General features: G+C 40.9%; 1 protein-coding gene across 1 annotated transcript in view; it reads right to left on the reverse strand.

Annotated features, from left to right (window-relative positions):
• Positions 1–19,654, reverse strand: part of LOC149150869 (inner membrane protein PPF-1, chloroplastic-like) — a 380,356-nt gene that overhangs the window by 234,648 nt on the left and 126,054 nt on the right. Inside the window, exon 4 of the mRNA XM_089437957.1 lies at positions 6,666–6,726. Within this exon, the coding sequence (XP_089294083.1) occupies positions 6,666–6,726 (61 nt within the window). The remainder of the gene's footprint in view (positions 1–6,665; positions 6,727–19,654) is intronic.

Genomic DNA, 19,654 nt, shown 5'->3' on the forward strand with positions numbered 1-19,654 from the left:
TTGCACCGATTTTCCCGCAATGGGTTTTTCCGGGGACTTTTGTCCAAAAATAATTGTGTCCTATGTGTTTCTATTTTCCTTGCTCAGTTTCTATGTTTCAGAATCATATTTAATTAGTGTAGGCTGCTTAAGTAATTTACTTCAATGTTTCATGAAGAAATCTAAAATAAGCTTGTAATGTAATTTACAATCTAGGTGAAGTAGATTCAGCTGGTTGTAGTAGGATTCCTAACACTGTTAGATCTAGGAATTTTCACAGATGGAAGGACTCGAAGTCAAAGACCTATTTGCTAGGAACTCTTAGGGACTCTATCCCTTGCATCCCTCAAGCTTGGAAGGAGCCCTTCTCAACTTCCTAAGATAAGTATCTTACTCCTTGTATTGTCTTTCATATTCGGTTTCCCTTACTTATCTAAGTTTGTTTATATTAAGTGCTAATCACATTTCTAGTCATATTTTTGTTTAGAAAAGAATTGTTGAATACTCAAGGAACATGAAAGAAGGCTATACAAAAACAAAGCATTGGGTTTGTTAAGAAACAAAAGGTATGTTTTGAATTACAAGTTTTTGATATTTATCCTTGATTAACTATTACTAACATTTTTTGTCTAGCTTTCTTGTATCTTAAAGATTCTTCACTGGGTGATTCATCATTAGATAAATCTACCCTCCTTATATCTCTAATTATTCTTGTGGAACCCTAGAAAGGTTCATTGTCAAAACCCTAACTTAAGGGTATGTCAATGATTATGTGTTATACCCTAATATGCTTATGGTTATTGTGAAAGAAAATGTATGATGTTTTGATGAAGTCGTGTTTGGGACTTTGGTGTGGTTATGGAAACCCTAACTTGTTCGGATTGAATGATAATGTCTGAAATCCTGAACCTTTGAAGTATTGGTAATTTAGGGTTTGCTATGTTTTGAAATCCTAGATCATTATGGTTTGGTAGGGTGTATAATCAAGACACTTATAATGTCCTAGAAATGAAATCCTTGGCATGTGTGTGTTTGTCTGATAAAACCCTAGTCTGATCAAGTTTGTTATATGTCTAATTGTTATTCATATTTGAGTAGTTGGGTTTGACTAACACATGTTATGAGATACCTATGCATGATGATGGAATCCTGTATGAGTTGACCTGTTTGTTGGTGGTCGTGAGTCTTAGGGTTTGGAAATAAGTCCTAGTCGAAGTTTGATTCTCTAGGATGATAGTATTTGTGAATTCTAGGGTTTTGTAATTAAACCTTAGTAGAAGTCCAAATCTCTAATATATGATGACTATGTAATAATTTGAGATTTGTATAAGACTATTGAAATCTGAGATTTAGTCTTAGGGTTTGGAACTAAGTCCTCATGAGTCTTAGGGTTTGGAACTAAGTCCTCATGAGTCTTAGGGTTTGGAACTAAGTCCTAGTCGAAGTTTGATTCTCTAGGATGATAGTATTTGTGAATTCTAGGGTTTTGTAATTAAACCTTAGTAGAAGTCCAAATCTCTAATATATGATGACTATGTGATAATTTGAGATTTGTGTAAGATTGTTGAAATCTGAGATTTAGTTATGATTGATGTTGGATTGTTTGAGAAAATCTAAGGTTTGCAACAAACCCTAGTGGAAGCTAGTCATGATGTTGATTGAGCTGTGATTGGTTTTAACTACTGAAATCTCATGTATAAAATCTGGGGTTTACATGAAATCCTGGTAGGAAGGCTAACATGTGAATTATGAAGTTGTTAGATACTTTGTAGATCTATATTTGTTTGAATTGTTTCTAGGGTTTGCTATATGTTGTAGTAGGGTATGTCATACCTTTCTAAGAAACATTGAAACCCTAGATGTAATGAAAGTTGTTATGAAATGCTCGAAGTTTTAATGAAGTAGCCTAAGGTTTATGATAAAATCCTTAGCAAGAAGTTGAAGAGTATGTGTCTCTTCTTTGTAATTAAGTTTGGGCATCTGATATATAAAGTTGAATGCTTTTGTGATTTTGATATGGTTAACTTCATGCTTCTATAGATTTGGTTGTACTTGCTATCTAAGTTGTGCAGGTACGTGATCTTCAAGATAGTGAAGATGTTCGTAAAGTAAAGTTGATGTGATAAGCATGATGTGAATAATGATGGTCATGACAACTCTAATGAGAAGGATGGAAGCCATGAAGGATTCTCCGATGTCGTAGAAAAGAAGTTGAGCCCCCTAAGTTAAGAGGGAGCTTGAATGAAAGGAATCTCCCTAGGATAAGAGGGAGCTTGGGTATATTCCTTGTATAGGAATGATTAGATCCTCCCTGGCTAAGAGGGAGTGATGGATATGGTTCTCTACTTCATGTGTCATGCACTAGACTAGGACTAATAGTCATAAGTTTTAGTGAAGGCCATGAGTGAGAGAAGAAAATTGGAGAATGTATTTTGAAGGGTTGCTGAGATAAGAAAAGTCGGATCAATTTGTGGAATATGTTGTTGCATGAGAAGTAGGAAAGAAAGTTGTATGGTTGAAGAATCTTCTATCAAGATTCATTGGAAAAGCTCTAAATCCTACTATGAAAAGTTGAGAAGCAACATCAAATTGTCTAAAAGATCCCTGAGGTTTGTATCTATTTATATACATTTGAAAGTTTTTTACTGATTGGGGTGGTGTTTATACAGGTAAATATCTCGGAAGTTTAATAGCATGTTTTACATGCCTAAAGTTTTCGATCAGTTTGATTGGGAGAGATTTGGTGTCGATCTGTTTCATCGGGGAGGATTTGTTACCAATTGAAATAGTCGGGATGTTGAGGCTTTGTGTGTGAGACATTACCTGGGAGGACATATGGCCAGCACTATGTGTTGATGTCTAGTTCTTGAAGTAGGGAGGGTGGCGTTGGTCGTAGAGCTCTGACCTCAGATACACACCTAGATCCCTGGGTTGATGGTTAGTAAGTAAGCCTGATGGTAACTAGAGAAGTTGAAAGATTTAGTCCATATTAGTCCCACTTGGATAGATTTCCCTGGTCAGGAATCTAGTCCGTGGCATTGCAGTGCCTAAACTGTTGAGAGACCTTTGATAGATTGCCCTAATCAGGAATCTAGTCCATGGCATTGTGGTGCCTAAACTCTTCATAGTTCATATAGTTTGAGATCTTCCGTATGAATACCTCCTTAGTTAAGAGGGAGTGTTGAAAAATGTAACTAGGTTTGGTCTTCATAAAATGTATTTGTCAAAAGAATTTTTATTATTGTTACAATGACTTATTAAAGCATGGGTTTCAGGCCTGGGCCATCGTTTTATTAGTCAAAGTCCCCATTGTGGACTTCTAGAATTAATAAAGAGTGATTAGAGTCATTATATATTTTATGACACCCTTCATGGGCTTTCAAACGAGTAAAAGGAATCATTTTTGAGTAAAAATTGAATTATGTAACCTCCACACCAAGTCGGCCTCAAGGAAGACAATTCGACCTCATTGGAAGGCTATATATACAAGGTAGCTCGACTTCATTTGGAGCATCTCACTCTCTCAAGCATAGTTCGATATCTGAAGCTGGAAGCTAGAAAAATGTGAAGTTGAAGGAAGGGGCTAAAAGGAGTGCAAGTTTGGTCAAGAAGGAAGGGAAGAAGAAAATTGAAGTTTTGGTGTCTCTCTCTCTCTCTCGTGAGGGTTGGTTTAGGAGATCGAAGTCTCCTTTTCAAGGTCGAAGTTGTTGCTGATGCCAAAAATTTGAAGTCGTTGGTGATGCCGGAAGCTGCAGCTAATGCCAGAAGTTGCCAAGTCGAAGCTACTGCTGATGCCGAAAGCTACCAAGTCGAAGCTAGTGTTGATGTCGGACGCTGCTACTAATGTCGGAAGCTGCCAAGTCGAAGCTGCTACGGTTGAAGTGTCGTTGCTACTAGGTCGAAGGTTGGATCGAAGAAGAAGAGGTTGGTTTGGTGTGAAGGAGGTCTTTGTCTAGGTTGAAGAGTCTCAAGGAAAACTATTGAAGGAAGAGATTTTGACTGGCTTTTCCCCAAGATAGGAGTTTTTCCCTGGCAGAGTGCCTGCATCTTCTGTCTTGTGTTTTTGTGATATTCATGCACACATAATTTGGTAATTGCTTGATGAAAGATAATATAACAAATAAGCAAAAGAAGCCAACATAATTCACAAGTAATTATCAAGAAAGAGAAATCTAACCCTAATCCTACTAGCATTGATTTCTCAACAATCCCCCCACTAATCCATGTCTAATTGGGTCCATGATAAATAAGCAAAAATACCCAATTACATAATGAAACCCATACCTTCGATGTTGGAAGGGCCACCTTCAAACATAAGATCATAACAAATGGGCGAGCGCGCATAATGGTTGGCTCAGGTGGCCGAGATGGTAGCACATCGAGCTATCTGATGGCTACAAGGGGTTGTTGGTTGTCGATTGGAGGCAAAACTTTCTCCTATGGGTGTCACCCATTGGTGATGGGTAATAGTTCAACTCACATTGTATTTCATATGGATAAAGTAGAATTTTAGATCTCACTCAAAATCCAGCAGCCTTAACAATGCTTCAGGATTTCAGGATTGGGGGGATTGCAATGTTTCCATTGGATTTTGTTGTGTATGAGGGTATCAAACTAGCATTTAATCAGGAACATCAACCCCTCTATGTACCTTGATGTTAGTGGCATTGTTTGTTGAACTCCTTTATCATGATCCTACTAAAAATGTACCCATCACTTAAACAAAATCTCAAATTGACATGCTAAGCATTTTTTATCTTATTTTAATACTTAGAGGGTGATACTGATGACGAAAATCCCAATATAGGCAAATATTTTGGTGATAGGTAGGTATTTGTAGTAGCATGATTACTTTTGGATGTTATAGGCCATCTAGATCTTGTTTTTTGATGTATTTTTGGTTCAAATATGGATTGCACTCGGTGTTATTTTGGTTATGTGCACGCTTACATGCTCTATAAATGAAAACTTTTGTTTATTTGTGTATAAGTGGTTTGGATTCATATGGATGCACATGAATATATGTCATTTTCTTTAAAATTTGAATATTTTATGTGTTTTTGGTTGACCAGTTTTTTGGTGTGTTTTTTTTACCAGTTTTCGTCCGACTCTGACCGATTCCCAGTCCAGGTGGTCTACCAGTTTGATGATGGGTTCGGTTCTCATAACATTGGCCTCTCTCGATCTTGGGTGAAATCACATTTGAAGACTAATGAATTATTAACTTTGCATTCCATAAAGAGGGCTTCTTACTTGCATCTACTTTATTTATGATTTCATATCTGGCTGTCGTTTAATTATTCATGATTAGTTGGTTACACATTATTACCCTTCTTTTCGTTAACCTTTTTGAGCTACTATGTAAATTTTCTTCTCTAATGTAACAAATATGTCCCAAAAAAAATATTGCATCCAATAGTTAAAAAATACAAGCCCCATTTATCTTCAACTTCACTACTTTGTAATTTACATATGAATTTACGGAAAAGATTGGAAATGAAAAAACATATGATGCAGGTTTGAGCAGCTTGGATGTATATTTTACTGCTTTGTTATTCATATGCAGCTATAAAAAAACAAAGAAAAAAAGACAAGATTCAAGTTTGAGCAACTTGAATGGAACTTTAGTCAGGGGCATTTTAAAAATGATGGAACCAAAATTAGTATATGTCATGTGACAACTATATTTTTCTCATATAAATGAACACCAAAAGGATTTTGGATGGTTTTGAAAACATTATGAGTTTGATCCAAACTTAAAACAATATATCTTTCATTCCTCGTAATATATATATATATATATATATATATATATATATATATCCATGGAATATACGTATACTGTCAATACTGTAAACATCCATCATGTCACTTGCAGGAATTGAACCTGGGTGCGGAGGATTCCATTCCTTCCTCCCAACCACCCAGGATAACCCCAACTGATATATATATATATATATAAAATGTTCGTAGATAGCTTTGTCTTGTCTAAAAATTTATGGCCAAGTACATTTTTTTCTGATGGAGAAAACAATTGCTGTCAAACTTATTAAAGGGACAAAGCCTTGGAGCATAATAAGTTTTTGGATGACATATAAAATGTGGTACAACTACTTGTAGCTTCCAAAAAAATCAAATGGAAATGGGTGGCTGTCTCTGGTGAAGATAGGTAGCAATGCCAAGAGAGAGCTTTTAAAGGAGTCACCAACAATCATTGTCAACCTACTCAATCACAAGGCAATACCCTTGGCCAGAATAAATTGTAGATTATAGATAGGAAAATGGGCAATATTATGTAGGCTCACAATGAATCAAGATGAGAATGTTGATGTAAGAAATGTAGAGCATTAACATTCATGTTGTGAAGAACAAAGAGAGAGAAAAGTACATTCACTTTTGTAAATGGCACACACGTGAGCACAAAACACAAGTGCATCAACCGAGAGTCAAGAAACGATTGCTCACTTTTCAAGCATTTGAACAAATATCCATTACTTCTATTATTGAGAAGAACAAAAAGCTGTCATATCTAATATTACTTATCTCACAAGGCCTATTACTTATGAACAAAAATATTTATCTTAGATTTTCTATAAAAATATATAAATGGTAGTAAATAATTAAATGCTTATTATGTTTTTGAGTCAATAAATACTAAACCAGGATAACAGTGGGTATACAAACACCTGCTAGTGGATTTACTCCAGCTTGCTTGTACAATCGAGAAGTCTCAAGTTGTATCCGTTCCTGTATCACAATAAGGAATAGAAACTCACAACCAAAAGGTAAAATGTGTCTATGTCTCAAATAGAATCCTCTAAAGATGATGCAAACAAGAGAAGGAATCATATAGTTGGTTTAAAACTAAATTTCATTGAAATAATTATTTCCTGCTATCTTTTATCCCTTCAATTCCAAGAATATTTATAACGGAACATTCAACAACTGCAACTGAATTGTGAGATTAAATAAGGCTTTAATACTAAAAATTTTGGCCTGCTATCTTTTCTCCCTTCAATTCCAAGAATATTTATGAGGAACATTCAATAACTACAACTGAATTGTGAAATAAAATAAGGTGTGAATACTAAAAATTTTGGAAACCTAATTTGTTATTAATGACGTAAATTAACATCCATTTAATCATACACCAAAGGCATTATAATAGAAATACGTATTCCAGATGAGTAAAAAGTGAACAGCCACAAAGAAAACCAAGCACAAGAATAAAATACAAGTATGATTAAGAAAACATTTGAATTTCATCCAAACCACAAAACAAACACTATAGTATTTCTAAATGACATAGAATATAAACATCTGCCATATCTAGACCTTTGGCTTTCGTCGACAAAGAAAAAAAATATGGGACCATGAAGGGATTAATTCAATAGCTTCCATTTCTAATACCCAAGCATTCACTACAATGAATCTATTGATTTTGGGTAGCATCGGATGTGCTCTAACTCTGAAATTTTGTGGAGGGCTAGAACACATGAGATCTCCAAGACTCAAAAATCGTTTCGAGAAATTCCACCCGGATGAGGAGTTAGTAAAATAATTAATATTTTTAATGGGTTCCTAAGTCTAAACTTGGGAAAATAAAAATATGGGTGAGAAACTTCTAAGTGACAAGGATCAAGTCTATTTTAATCTTACCGTTGATTAGGGACTTAATCTCGGCCGTTGATTCATCAACAAAAAAAGTATAAGAGGAGAAATGAGGGAAAGTTGGAGATACACCGAGTGATCAGTCAATTTGATTTTTCTAGGGCGTGGTTTGCTAAGAAAATCGAATAGGTGATCTGAGTTGCTGTGAGAGGGGCAGAAGCAGAGATTTGGATCGGAAAGGAGTTCCGAGCCAAATAGTACCAGGCAGAGAGGCAGCAGTAGCATCAGAGAGGCAGCGTAGAGGCCTACGCAGCCCAGGAAGGGGCTCACAGTGTTGATGCAAGCCAAGAGGGTCTCTTGCAGTGGCAGTGCAGGATATTCGTCAGAAGTTCGAGATTTTGTTGGAGAAGCGAGGTTCTGAGCCGGGAGGGCTGAACAACAGTCTTCCTCCAGCAAATCGATCCAGCAAAAGGGGTGACGTAGTCTCCTAGAGGCAAGATGCTGGCCCAAGCAGTGATTGCGTCGAGATTTCGCGGTGTTTGCCAGAGTCAGGCCACTCGTATGTATTTCTTGTTGCCAAGATTTCTCTGAAAGGTTAGTCGGTGTGAGAGGCAACCTATTGTACTCAAATTCTGCTTGCTTAGTAATACAAACCCTCTATTTGTTGCACCGCTTTTCCCACATTAGGTTTTTCCAGGGACGTGTTGTCCAAAAATAACGGTGTCCCTTGTGTGTTTGTCTCATATTTGTTTCAGTTTATGATCTATATGTCAATGTAATCTGCAGTAGTGTTTTTCATCACTGTTTATAAATTAAATAACTTTTTGAATGTAATAACAAGTAGGAAATGATAAACCAGTGATTGCAGTAGGATTTTGATGTGTAGATTCAAAAATTTTCACATGGTATCGAAGCATTGCAGATCATACGACGCTGAAGCCATCAGCCGGGAGAGCCAGCGAAAACTGTTGCAGAGAAGCAGTGGTCCAGAGTGACAGCGTTGTTTCAGAGCCAAAGGAGCAGCTGAAGGAGTGACGTAGAGGGTCACGAAGTGCCTGCATTATCATTTCGAGCCTATACAGGGTGACGCAATACCCGAGAGGAGCTCACGCAGTGACTATGTCAACTCTCTGGGCCAGCGCAGAGCCTGAGAGCTAAATCAGTCAGTTGTCGGGACAGGAGAAGCAATGCAGTTTCGATCTATGGTAATGGTGGGACGTTGTTGTTTTTCGTGCAGAACAATGTCTAAGGAGACAGAGTCGAGGTAGAGGGAGTCTCTGCCTTGACAGATTTTTGGCCAAAGAAATCTAGATCTGGGTTGCTAAGCAGCAGCAAAGGAGGATTGGAGAGGAGTGATTCGACATTTGGCGAGAGGATTTCTGTGAAGGAAATCTGGACTCAAAGGGAGTCTGGAAATAACTTGTTACTTAGAGGATTTCTAGCGCCAAAGAAATCTAGATCTGAGTCTTGTTGTGGCAGCAGTAAGAGAGGGAGAAGAGAACTTGTTCTACACTTGATTTGAGCAAAGATGGCAGTCAATGGATTGAGGAATTAGGACAGATTGGACGGGGCTTCCAATTTTGTCATCTGGAAGGCTAGGATCCTAGCAATCCTAGACAAGAATCGCATCAAGGACTATGCATTGAAGGTAGTTGTTGTTTTGGTCGATGTTGATCTGCTGAAGAAGTATGAGGAGGCCCAGGCGAAGGCAAAATGCATGATTCTAGAAGTGGTCAAAGATCATGTGGTCCCACACATTGCTGAGAAGGAAACAGCAAGGGAGATGTGGGAGACGCCGACTTGTACCAAAGGACTTCCATTCAACGGAACATGTTATTGGAGAATCAGCTGAGACAGTACCAAATGCAGAATGGAGAAGAGACCGATCCCTTCCTCCTCGGGTTGCAAGGGACTTAAGACCAGCTGACTTCCGTGGGGTCTACACCAAATCCTGAGTTCATGGTCAGGACTGCTCTGAATGCAGTCACCAAAGACTGGAAGACATTTGTCCAGAGTATCTTGGGCAGAGCTTCTCTCCCCAATTGGGAGGAGATGTGGGCAGCTCTTCGACAGGAAGAGATCAACAGGTTGACCAAGGCAGGGAGTAGTGGCAGAGGAGACCAAGTCAAGAAAGAGGAGGAGGAGGATGCAACTCTCACATCATCGGGACAGCATGGGTGGCAGAAAAGGAAGAAAAATGATATATCCAAGGTCAAATGCTTCAGGTGTGGTGAACTAGGACATTTTGTCACTCAGTGCCCCCGGAAGAAGGGCAAGGAAGAGGCTTCTGACTCGAAGTTTGCTCCAGCGAAATCTGACAAGGAGGATGATGACGAGGATTGTGCCATGAGTGTTGATGCGCCTCAGAAGAGGTGGGGTGTAATGTCCCAAACCAAGGAAATTTGGAACAAACCCTTCAAATCAAATTATCTAGCACTTAACAGGAAATTGCCATGGAAACCCAAACACCAGAAATTTGACTCAAACCATAAACTCACAGATTGCATAAAATCTCATTAAAAATCACAACATGAAGAACAATGAGAAATGCAACAACCAAAATCCAGCTTTATTATATATAGATGTATGTCAATACAAAAGCTAGGAATGACTCTCCGGTCTCCAAACTAAAACAGAAAAACAATCACTACACTTGTGGATTCTAAATGAATCCACCAAGGGGAGATGGGTGCTCGCCCAATCTCTCTAAATCACCCGAGGGTTTTCGTCCTGGGGCTACCAATGAGACTATTCAAAAGGCAGCTAACCAAGGAAGAACTTATGAGGATGCAAGTGACAAGAAAGGAGCAAATTTGTTCATCTAACCACTTGAGTAGTGCTGGTAAAAACAAGGACGCTTCCTGCGTAAAGGTTCAAATAGACAACAAGAATGAATTGAGGAAAAATCTTTGCTTCGCTGCAAGGGACCTTAGCAGCCTAATCACTCATGCTCAGGTAAAATAGTAGAGATGACAGGGGCAGAACAAGAGGGGATTTCTTCTAATAATTCTAACGAGAATGAAACAAGTTCTTCTACTATAGTTGAGTCCATTGATGAGCAATCATGTGAATATGTTGACAACTGATCACTTATGCATCCATGTTTGATGGCTGAAAATGATTAGCATAAGGAGGAGATAAATGAAACTCCTAGTGACCCGCAAATTGTTCCTATGTGTGAGGAAGGCCGAGGAGAAGAGCACTTGGAGGTACATCAACATGAGGAGGAGCATGACATACATAGTGTGCATTACAAGTCATCTTTGGAGACCCTGTTGAAAGCTCAAGTTGGAGTCGTGGCCAAGGGAGTTGAGCATTGTTAGTTTTAGGTATGTTCTATGCTAGAGCAATTTATTTCAATTTTCACAATTAGCTCAATATCTTTTCCAGATTAGCAATCACATCAGCATTAAAGTAAACTGCAGATAGAACATAAATATAAATCGCAGAAGACAAGCTAAGACAAGAGGACACAAGATGTGGCGCTAGCCAGGGACAAACCCCAATGTGGGGAAACCCTTGATCAATTCTTCTTTTATGTTCTTCAATAGTTCAGCAGAGAAAGAGAGAGAGATAGTACATTTACAACAGAAGTCATCATTTTGACTTTTTATATCTATATGAGATCAGTTGAAGACATGCTACTTCCACTGATTCTCCAAGGTGACTGCTTCACCTATCATAGTGTTGTATTTCGTCACGGCGTTGCACCTAGTCATTGAGCTACTCCCATCACTGAGTTGCTCCCATCACCATGCTACAACTCATCATCATGTTGCACTTTATTATTATGTTGTACTTCATCGTCTCAGTGCATTTACAACAGAAGTCATCATTTTGACTTTCTATATCTATATGAGATCAGTTGAAGACATGCTACTTCCATTGATTCTCCAAGGTGACTGCTTCACCTATCATAGTGTTGTATTTCGTCACAGCGTTGCACCTAGTCACTGAGCTACTCCCATCACTGAGTTGCTCCCATCACCATGCTACAACTCATCATCATGTTGCACTTTATTATTATGTTGTACTTCATCGTCTCAGTGCTACACCCAAATATCACTGAGTTGTTCTCAACATCATGGATCTACATCTAATGTTGTACACATTGTTGATCTGCCTACTATGTTGTACTTGATTATCAGTTGCACTTGTCACAGTTTTTTCACCCAATCTTACGCACAAGATATACTCAATACATCATCAAGCTGCAATGCCTTGTTGCTACATCATGCTGTTGTTATACTCTTGTTTCTTCATCATGCTGCAACACTATACTTATGTTGCTTCATTATACTGCCATATGTATATCAGCCTTAGCTGCTTGCTATGGCTTGCAGCCTAGCAAAGCAGCTAGGCTATAGTTCCAAAATCCTCCAAGCAGTCCCAAACTAAACAATCCTTATTTTGTCATGTTGTCACCTACAGCAATACGATTTTATACACTGTCCTTTCTGACCTCTTTATATTGTGACTCAGCTTCCTTGCAAACTGAGCTCAAGAATAGCCCTATCATGCCCAAACGTCCCTGAAATAGACCACGTTGTAACCTATAGCGATGTGGCTTTATCACAGAATTCCCACATTGATTTTTATAGACTCCTTCACGATGTTATAGGGCTCCTTCTGCTGCAGTTAGGTCACCTCTTGTTGCGGCTAGGTCTCTCCTCATCTTGATGCGGTTATGGCTTCATAATCTGCAACTATGGCTTTATTATAACAATGGCTAGATCTCCTCTCTATGGCAGTGGTTAGATGTCTCCCTTGACTGTGTATTAGGCCCTCTTCCTTGCTGTGGATTAGGCCTCCCTCAACTACAGTTAGGGCCTCCTTTAGTAAATGGATGAGGGCTTCTTTAGACAGCGTATAAGTGCCTCCATTTGCTACTGAGATCATCATTGATAGCTGTCAAGAGTACCTTCAAATAGGGCACCCTTGAATGTTGTGGATAGATTTATTGTGGCTAGGGCATCATACTGCAGCTAGGGCGTCATCTGTGGCTAGGGCATCATCTTAGGCTAGCGTATATTCTTAGTGTCTCTCCTCCACCAAAACCCAAAGACGTGAAGAGGAGGAGATCACATGAAGAGTATATGTGTGTGGCAAATGACTTCAACTCCTCTTCTATTTATACTAAAACGTAGAGGTTGAATAAACATGACTGTTGGGCTTCTGAGCCTACATAAGTTGCTGGACGACTTGACAATTTGTCCATAATCAAAATAAATTCATATCTTCATAAATACTTATCGAAATCGGATGATCTATAGATCAATCCTACACCTCTCGATGAGAGGGATTAAAGAAAAATATCAACTGCAATAAATAAGATGACCCACATGGAATTTGGCCCTAGTTTCCAATTTTAACACTCCCTCTAAAATAGGGAGAACTCCATCTGTTGATCCATGTCCGACTGTACTATCTTTTCCATCAGTGCCCTGCACTGATCTGCTCTGCTCTGATCTGTTGGCTCTGCTCAAACTATGAAGAAAAAGAAGTGATTGAGGATGTATCATACCATCCTCCACTGACCCGAAGTCAGTCTCAGAGTGTGTACCACTTTCACTGGTCCCAGACCAGTTCTCTACTGACACGAAGTTAGTCTCAGAGTGTGTACCACTCTCACTGGTCCTAGACCAGTATCATTGATCCTAGATCAATGGAGGTCATCCTAGCATAAGAAGTACGGTAGATACAACGATGCGTCCATCGATAGAACTACTATGGTCCCTATCCTCATTTCCCTACTCATTGGTCAGATGAGAGGTACTTCCCATGAGTCCCAGACTGCATGGGTAAGATGCCTCGAGAGGAGACCTAATCATCCTGTCCATAGGAGAACGAATCATCCTGTCCAGTGGATGCCACGGAGAACTAATCATCCTGGCCTATAGGAGAACGAATCATCCTGTTCCACAGTCGCCATGGAGAACTAATCATCCTGGCCCACAGGAGAACTAATCATCCTGTTCCACAGTCGCCATGGAGAACGATCATCCTGGCCCATAGGAGAACTAATCATCATGTTCCATAGTCGCCACAAGGTATCACAGGGGAAGGTTGAACCTGTCATCTTGTACATAGTGCACCACCAGGGGAGGGTGAGTCGCCCTGTGGTCATATGTTGCTCCAGTAAGTACCCAATGCCCCCCTGGAGCTCCCAAAGCTCAATACATCATACTTGACCCTTATAAGAGGGTTTCTGAACGACACCAAGTCGTTCTCGGAAAGTCAGGAATTTGACCTTTCCCAGGAGCTTTGTCAAAATGTCAGCGACCTATACATTTGTCTCAATACGATGGAGCCTCCTTGCTCATCGACTTACCATATCCCAAATAAGGCAGTATTTGATGTCTATCTGCTAGAGCAATCATCGAATATGGGATTCCTCAATAATCGAATCCCACCTCTGGTTGTCACAAAGAATCACAGTGTTATTCATCATGTGTGCAAACAGCTCACTTAGGAGCTTCTGCAACCATGCAGCTTCACAGGAGATCATACTTGTAGCTATGTATCCGGTCTCGGCGATGCTTATAACAACCGACTTCTGCTTCCTGCTCATCCACGATATCGAAGCAGAATCCAAAGAGAACTAGCATTGAGAAGTTCTCTAGTGTTCCTCCACACTGCCTACCCGGTCAGCATTCGAATAGTCATGCAGTTTCATATTTCCGGCAGTGTATCTCAATCCATGGGAGATTGTGCCCCGAAGATATCTCAGAAGATTCTTGGCACTAATCCAGTGAGGCTCAACCAAATATGAGCTCATCATGCTAACTGCAAAACATATGTCCAGACATAAGTTCACCAAGAACATTAATGCGAATGAGTTTATGAAACTCAGAGGCATCTGGTCCGACATCACTACCATATAACTTCTGAAAGTTAATATCCTCGAGGTAGTCACAGGCTTGCAGTTTATCATTCCACATTTGGAATCCAACTCCCTCTTACTTCTACAAATGAGAGGGTTTGCACCTATCAGAAATAGGTCATCCTCATAAGGTGCTGGTATGAGAGGTCTATCATCCACAACCTTCGAGTAATGGTTTGGATCGGTTTCACTCCTAGTGAATCTCAGCTTCATCTGACAGCTATCAATCCTTTCATACTATGCGCAGGGAGTTTTGCTTCAAGCCATAGAGGGCTTTCTTCCACCTATATACATGAGATTCCTGATCATGAATCTCAAACTCCTCAGGTTGTTTCAAACCTGTGGACCTGCTACATGAGGGGAATGGTCCCCTTGTAAGATTTTCTTTTGGTACATCTCAGACATGTACTTTCATGCTCTTTTTGAATTCAGGCATCCCTGTCACCATCTAACTCACAGACCTTCAGTGTTATGTGTCATTACACATCGTCCCCAGTGGACTTCCTGCAACTTGATACAACCCTAAACTCAAAAACATCTTTGAAAATTCTATTTTCAAACACGTACCTTTCCATCGATGAGTGCCACCCTGAAACCTTTGACTTCCATTGCTGAAATGGACACCAGGTTCTTCTTGCGATTAGGTACATAAAAGAGATTTTGTAAATGAATTGAGTTACCCTCATTCAGTTGACGGATACCATTCCCTACATCCTTTCCAGGATAGGTGGCATCGGCTCCAAGTATAATCCCACGGTTGTTTCCATCTCTACCAAATTAGAGAGTGCACCCATCTATCCAATGAAGTGCCTTGAAGCACTACAATCAATAAGCTAGATTCCCAAAGAATCTAAAAGAGAGGGCCAATACAAGATAACGCTTCTTTATCTTATCATAAACAACATTTGATTCTTCATACCTAGGGTTCCTTGCTTTCTTTGAAGAGTCGACCATTTCCTTGATGACCTGCATTACCTGTCATTCCTTTGATCATTGAAGATGTCCCTGGAATGATTGTTATCTTCATCAAGAGATGTGTCTCTGCCATTCGGACACTCCTTCGCATAATGGCCGAACTTATTGCAACCAAGGCATCCGCCTTTCCTTCCACCCTTAGATCCGAACTTCCCAATGAAGTGATCTTTAGGTAGGCCATCAGAAACTTCCGCTACGCCATTCTGATAATATTCTCTGCTTCGACTTCACCCTCAGTGAATTTGAAGAGGGATAAGGAATCCACTGATCCTTTTGTCCTTTCCCAACTGTCTTCGGTGATTGCTCTTTCACTCTTGCTTTGGCAGTCTTCACCTCAACTTTGATACCATGTTAATTTTAGGTATGTTCTATGCTAGAGCAATTTATTTCAATTTTCACAATTAGCTCAATATCTTTTCCAGACTAGCAATCACATCATCATTAAAGTAAACTGCAGATAGAACATAAATATAAATCGCAGAAGACAAGCCAAGACAAGAGGACACAAGATGTGGCGCTAGCCAGGGACAAACCCCAACGTGGGGAAACCCTTGATCAATTCTTCTTTTATGTTCTTCAATAGTTCAGCAGAGAAAGAGAGAGAGAGAGATAGTACATTTACAACAGAAGTCACCATTTTGACTTTGTATATCTATATGAAATCAGTTGAAGACATGCTACTTCAACTGATTCTCCAAGGTGACTGCTTCACCTATCATAGTGTTGTATTTCGTCACAGTGCTGCACCTAGTCACTGAGCTACTCCCATCACCATGCCGCGACTCATCATCATGCTGCACTTTATTATTATGGTGTACTTCATCGTCTCAGTGCTGCACCCAAATATCACTGAGTTGTTCTTAACATCATGGATCTGCATCTAATGTTGTACACATTGTTGATCTGCCTGCTATGTTGTACTTGATTATCAGTTGCACTTGTCACAGTGTTTTCACCCAATCTTACACACAAGATATACTCAATACATCATCATGCTGCAATGCCTTGTTGCTACATCATGCTGCTGTTATACTTTTGTTGCTTCATCATGCTGCAACACTATACTTTTGTTGCTTCATTATACTGCCATATGTATATCAGCCTTAGCTGCTTGCTATGGCTTGCAGCCTAGCAAAGCAGCTAGGCTATAGTTCCAAAATCCTCCAAGCAGTCCCAAACTAAACAATCTTTCTATTGTCATGCTGTCACCTACAGCAATCCAATTTTATACATTGTCCTTTCTGACCTCTTTATATTGTGACTCAGCTTCCTTGCAAACCGAGCTCAAGAACAGCCCTGTCATGCCCAAACATCCCTGAAATAGACCACGTTGTAACCTGAATCGATGTGGCTTTATCACAGAATTCCCACGCTGATTTTTCTAGACTCCTTCACGATGTAATAGGGCTCCTTCTGCTGCAGCTAGGTCACCTCTTGTTGTGGCTAGGTCTCTCCTCATCTTGATGCGGTTATGGCTTCATAATCTGCAGCTACGGCTTTATTATAACAGTGGCTAGATCTCCTCTCTAGGGCTGTGCTTAGATGTCTCCCCTGACTATGTATTAGGCCCTCTTCCTTGCTGTGGATTAGGCCTCTCTCAACTGCAATTAGGGCCTCCTTTAGTCAACAGATGAGGGCTTCTTTAGACAGCGTATAAGTGCCTCACTTTGCTGCTGAGATCATCATTGATAGCTGTCAAGAGTACCTTCAAATAGGGCAACCTTAAATGTTGCGAATAGATTTACTGCGGCTAGGGCATCATACTGTAGCTAGGGCATCATCTGCGGCCAGCGTATATTCTTAGTGTCTCTCCTCCACCAAAACCCAAAGACGTGGAAAGGAGGAGATCACATGAAGAGTATATGTGTGTGGCAAATGACTTCAACTCCTCTTCTATTTATGCTAAAACATAGAGGTTGAATAGACGTGACTGTTGGGCTTCTGAGCCTACATAAGTTGCTGGACGACTTGACAATTTGTCCATAATCAAAATAAATTCATATCTTCATAAATACTTATCGGAATCGGATGATCTTTAGATCAACCCTACACCTCTCGATGAGAGGGATTCAAGAAAAATATCAGCTTCCATAAATAAGATGACCCACATGGAGTTTGGCCCTAGCTGCCAATTTTAACAAGCATCCACCTTTGGGGCCAACCATTGATGAGGTGCAAGTAGATGCAGAGGCATCCAGGAGGGCTACAGGACTTTCAAGTGAGAGCCACAAGAGAGAGTCTGAGCATTTCATGACAGATCTTATGGCGATGAAGAAGAAAACCCAAACACTTGAAGGCACCATCTTGTAGCAAATCAGTAAACTTGAGGAGCTTGGAGTTGTGTGTACCAAGTCAAAGGCCAAGTTGTCGAGCACTGGGAAACAATTAGGCTAGCAATCTATGACACCGGGGGAAAAGCCCTACATTTGTTACAGAGGTAGCAAATACAGAGACAGTGGGCGTAGGTTGGAGAACACCTACGGGGAGGGAGACTGTGTTCTTGTAGTGGACGCAGAACAGGAGGAGCTTGTGGTGGACGCAGAACAGAAGGAGCCTATGGTGGACGCAAAGCAGATGGTAGACGAGGACAGGAAGAGATTTGCGGATATGCTCCTCAAATCAGTGCAAGATCTGTCGAGGCAGATTGAGGTGATGGGGCAGAGATTCACAGTAGTAACAGCGTGAGAGCCCACGGGTTTTCCAAGTTGGTGAGGGGTCGGGTGCATCCAACCATTTGCCAGAGTAGCGTGATACTACTCAGGAGGTGGCCTCACATGCCCCTACACGCTCTACCATGCCCACTTTCTTAGGAGCAGACACGGGGGCCAGAGCCCAACAAGAGGCAAAGCCCGGTCATATGGGCGATTATTTTGCAGAGTACCAGGCCTATGGGTAGGAGTTCAGGGAGGCTCTCTCATTCAGAGACTTTGTTCAGCTCCAGCGGGATAGTAGACCTTGCAACCATCATAGAGGATACCGACATTATCATGATGGTGACACCCACCGTGCAGCTAGTAGATTCCACTTGCCTACGTTTGATGGTTCATCAAACAGTTCGGCAAAGTCTTGGGTGGAGAAGCTGGACATTTACTTCTAGCTTAACCAGATGTCGGAGAGAGAGGCCATCAAGGTGGCGACATTACATTTGGATGGTGAGGCCCAGGATTGGTGGTTCCATGGGATGGTTACACTCGGACACTCCACAGTGATGACATATGCCGAGTTCACCAGGAGGTTGATAGAGAGGTTCGACCGGAGAGATCCAGAGCAGCATTTTGTTGAGCTGGCGAGGCTCAAACAGACCGGGAGCCCAAAAAGCTACATTGCAGATTTCTTAAGGGTTTCAATGATGGTGCTAGATCTATCCACGGCACGGAGGATCTACATGTACTTTGAGGGGTTAGTAGAGCAACTTCGGGGTTTAGTCCGATCCACTAGACCAGCCACACTCCAGGATGCTATTAGCAGGACCCGGGATTTACAGGATGTCTTACCCAGGTCCCGGACACCTTACCCCAAGACACAGACTTTCCAGTCTAAGGGGAAGGATGTGAGGATTCCACCTCCAAAGGGGAATCCAGGATGAGCGCAAATTGACGATGATGCCAGGAGGGAGCTGAAGAAGAAGCGATTGTGCTTTACCTGTCAGGAGGCGTGGGCACCGGGACATAGATGTGCTGCTGGCAAAGCACATTTTATTGAGGTCTTCTCCGAGAGAAGCGGGGAAGAGGATGACGTGGAGGCAGGAGATAGTCATGCCGCGCAAGATCCTTTGCCACCTCCACCACCAGCAGCAAGTGGTGCGGCTTTTGCACCTACCGGAGTGGCCCTTGCAGCATTGCGAGGAGTTCCCAAGTATTTGACACTACGCGTACGGGGGACAGTACGTGGCCAGCGAGTATCAGTTTTAGTTGACAGTGGGGCAACCCACAACTTCATCGATGCACAGATGGTTGAGCAGAGAGGTATACAAACAGAGAGCTTCGATAGGTTTTCAGTTTTGGTCCCAGGAGATCAGACCATGATGTGTGCTCATTATGTTCCAGAGCTATCAATGACGAAAGGCACCTATACACTGACTGACCACTTTTTCGTGGTCGATATTCCATACACCAACATGATACTGGGTGTTCAGTGGCTTATCACTCTAGGGAAGGTCACGACAGATTGGAAGACCCTAGAGATGGAGTGGGATGATGAGAAGAC

The sequence above is a fragment of the Pinus tabuliformis genome, chromosome 9 (genome assembly GCF_031772625.1).
Source record: "Pinus tabuliformis cultivar Carrire ecotype Pingquan chromosome 9, CPIR1, whole genome shotgun sequence".
Taxonomy (NCBI): domain Eukaryota; kingdom Viridiplantae; phylum Streptophyta; class Pinopsida; order Pinales; family Pinaceae; genus Pinus; species Pinus tabuliformis.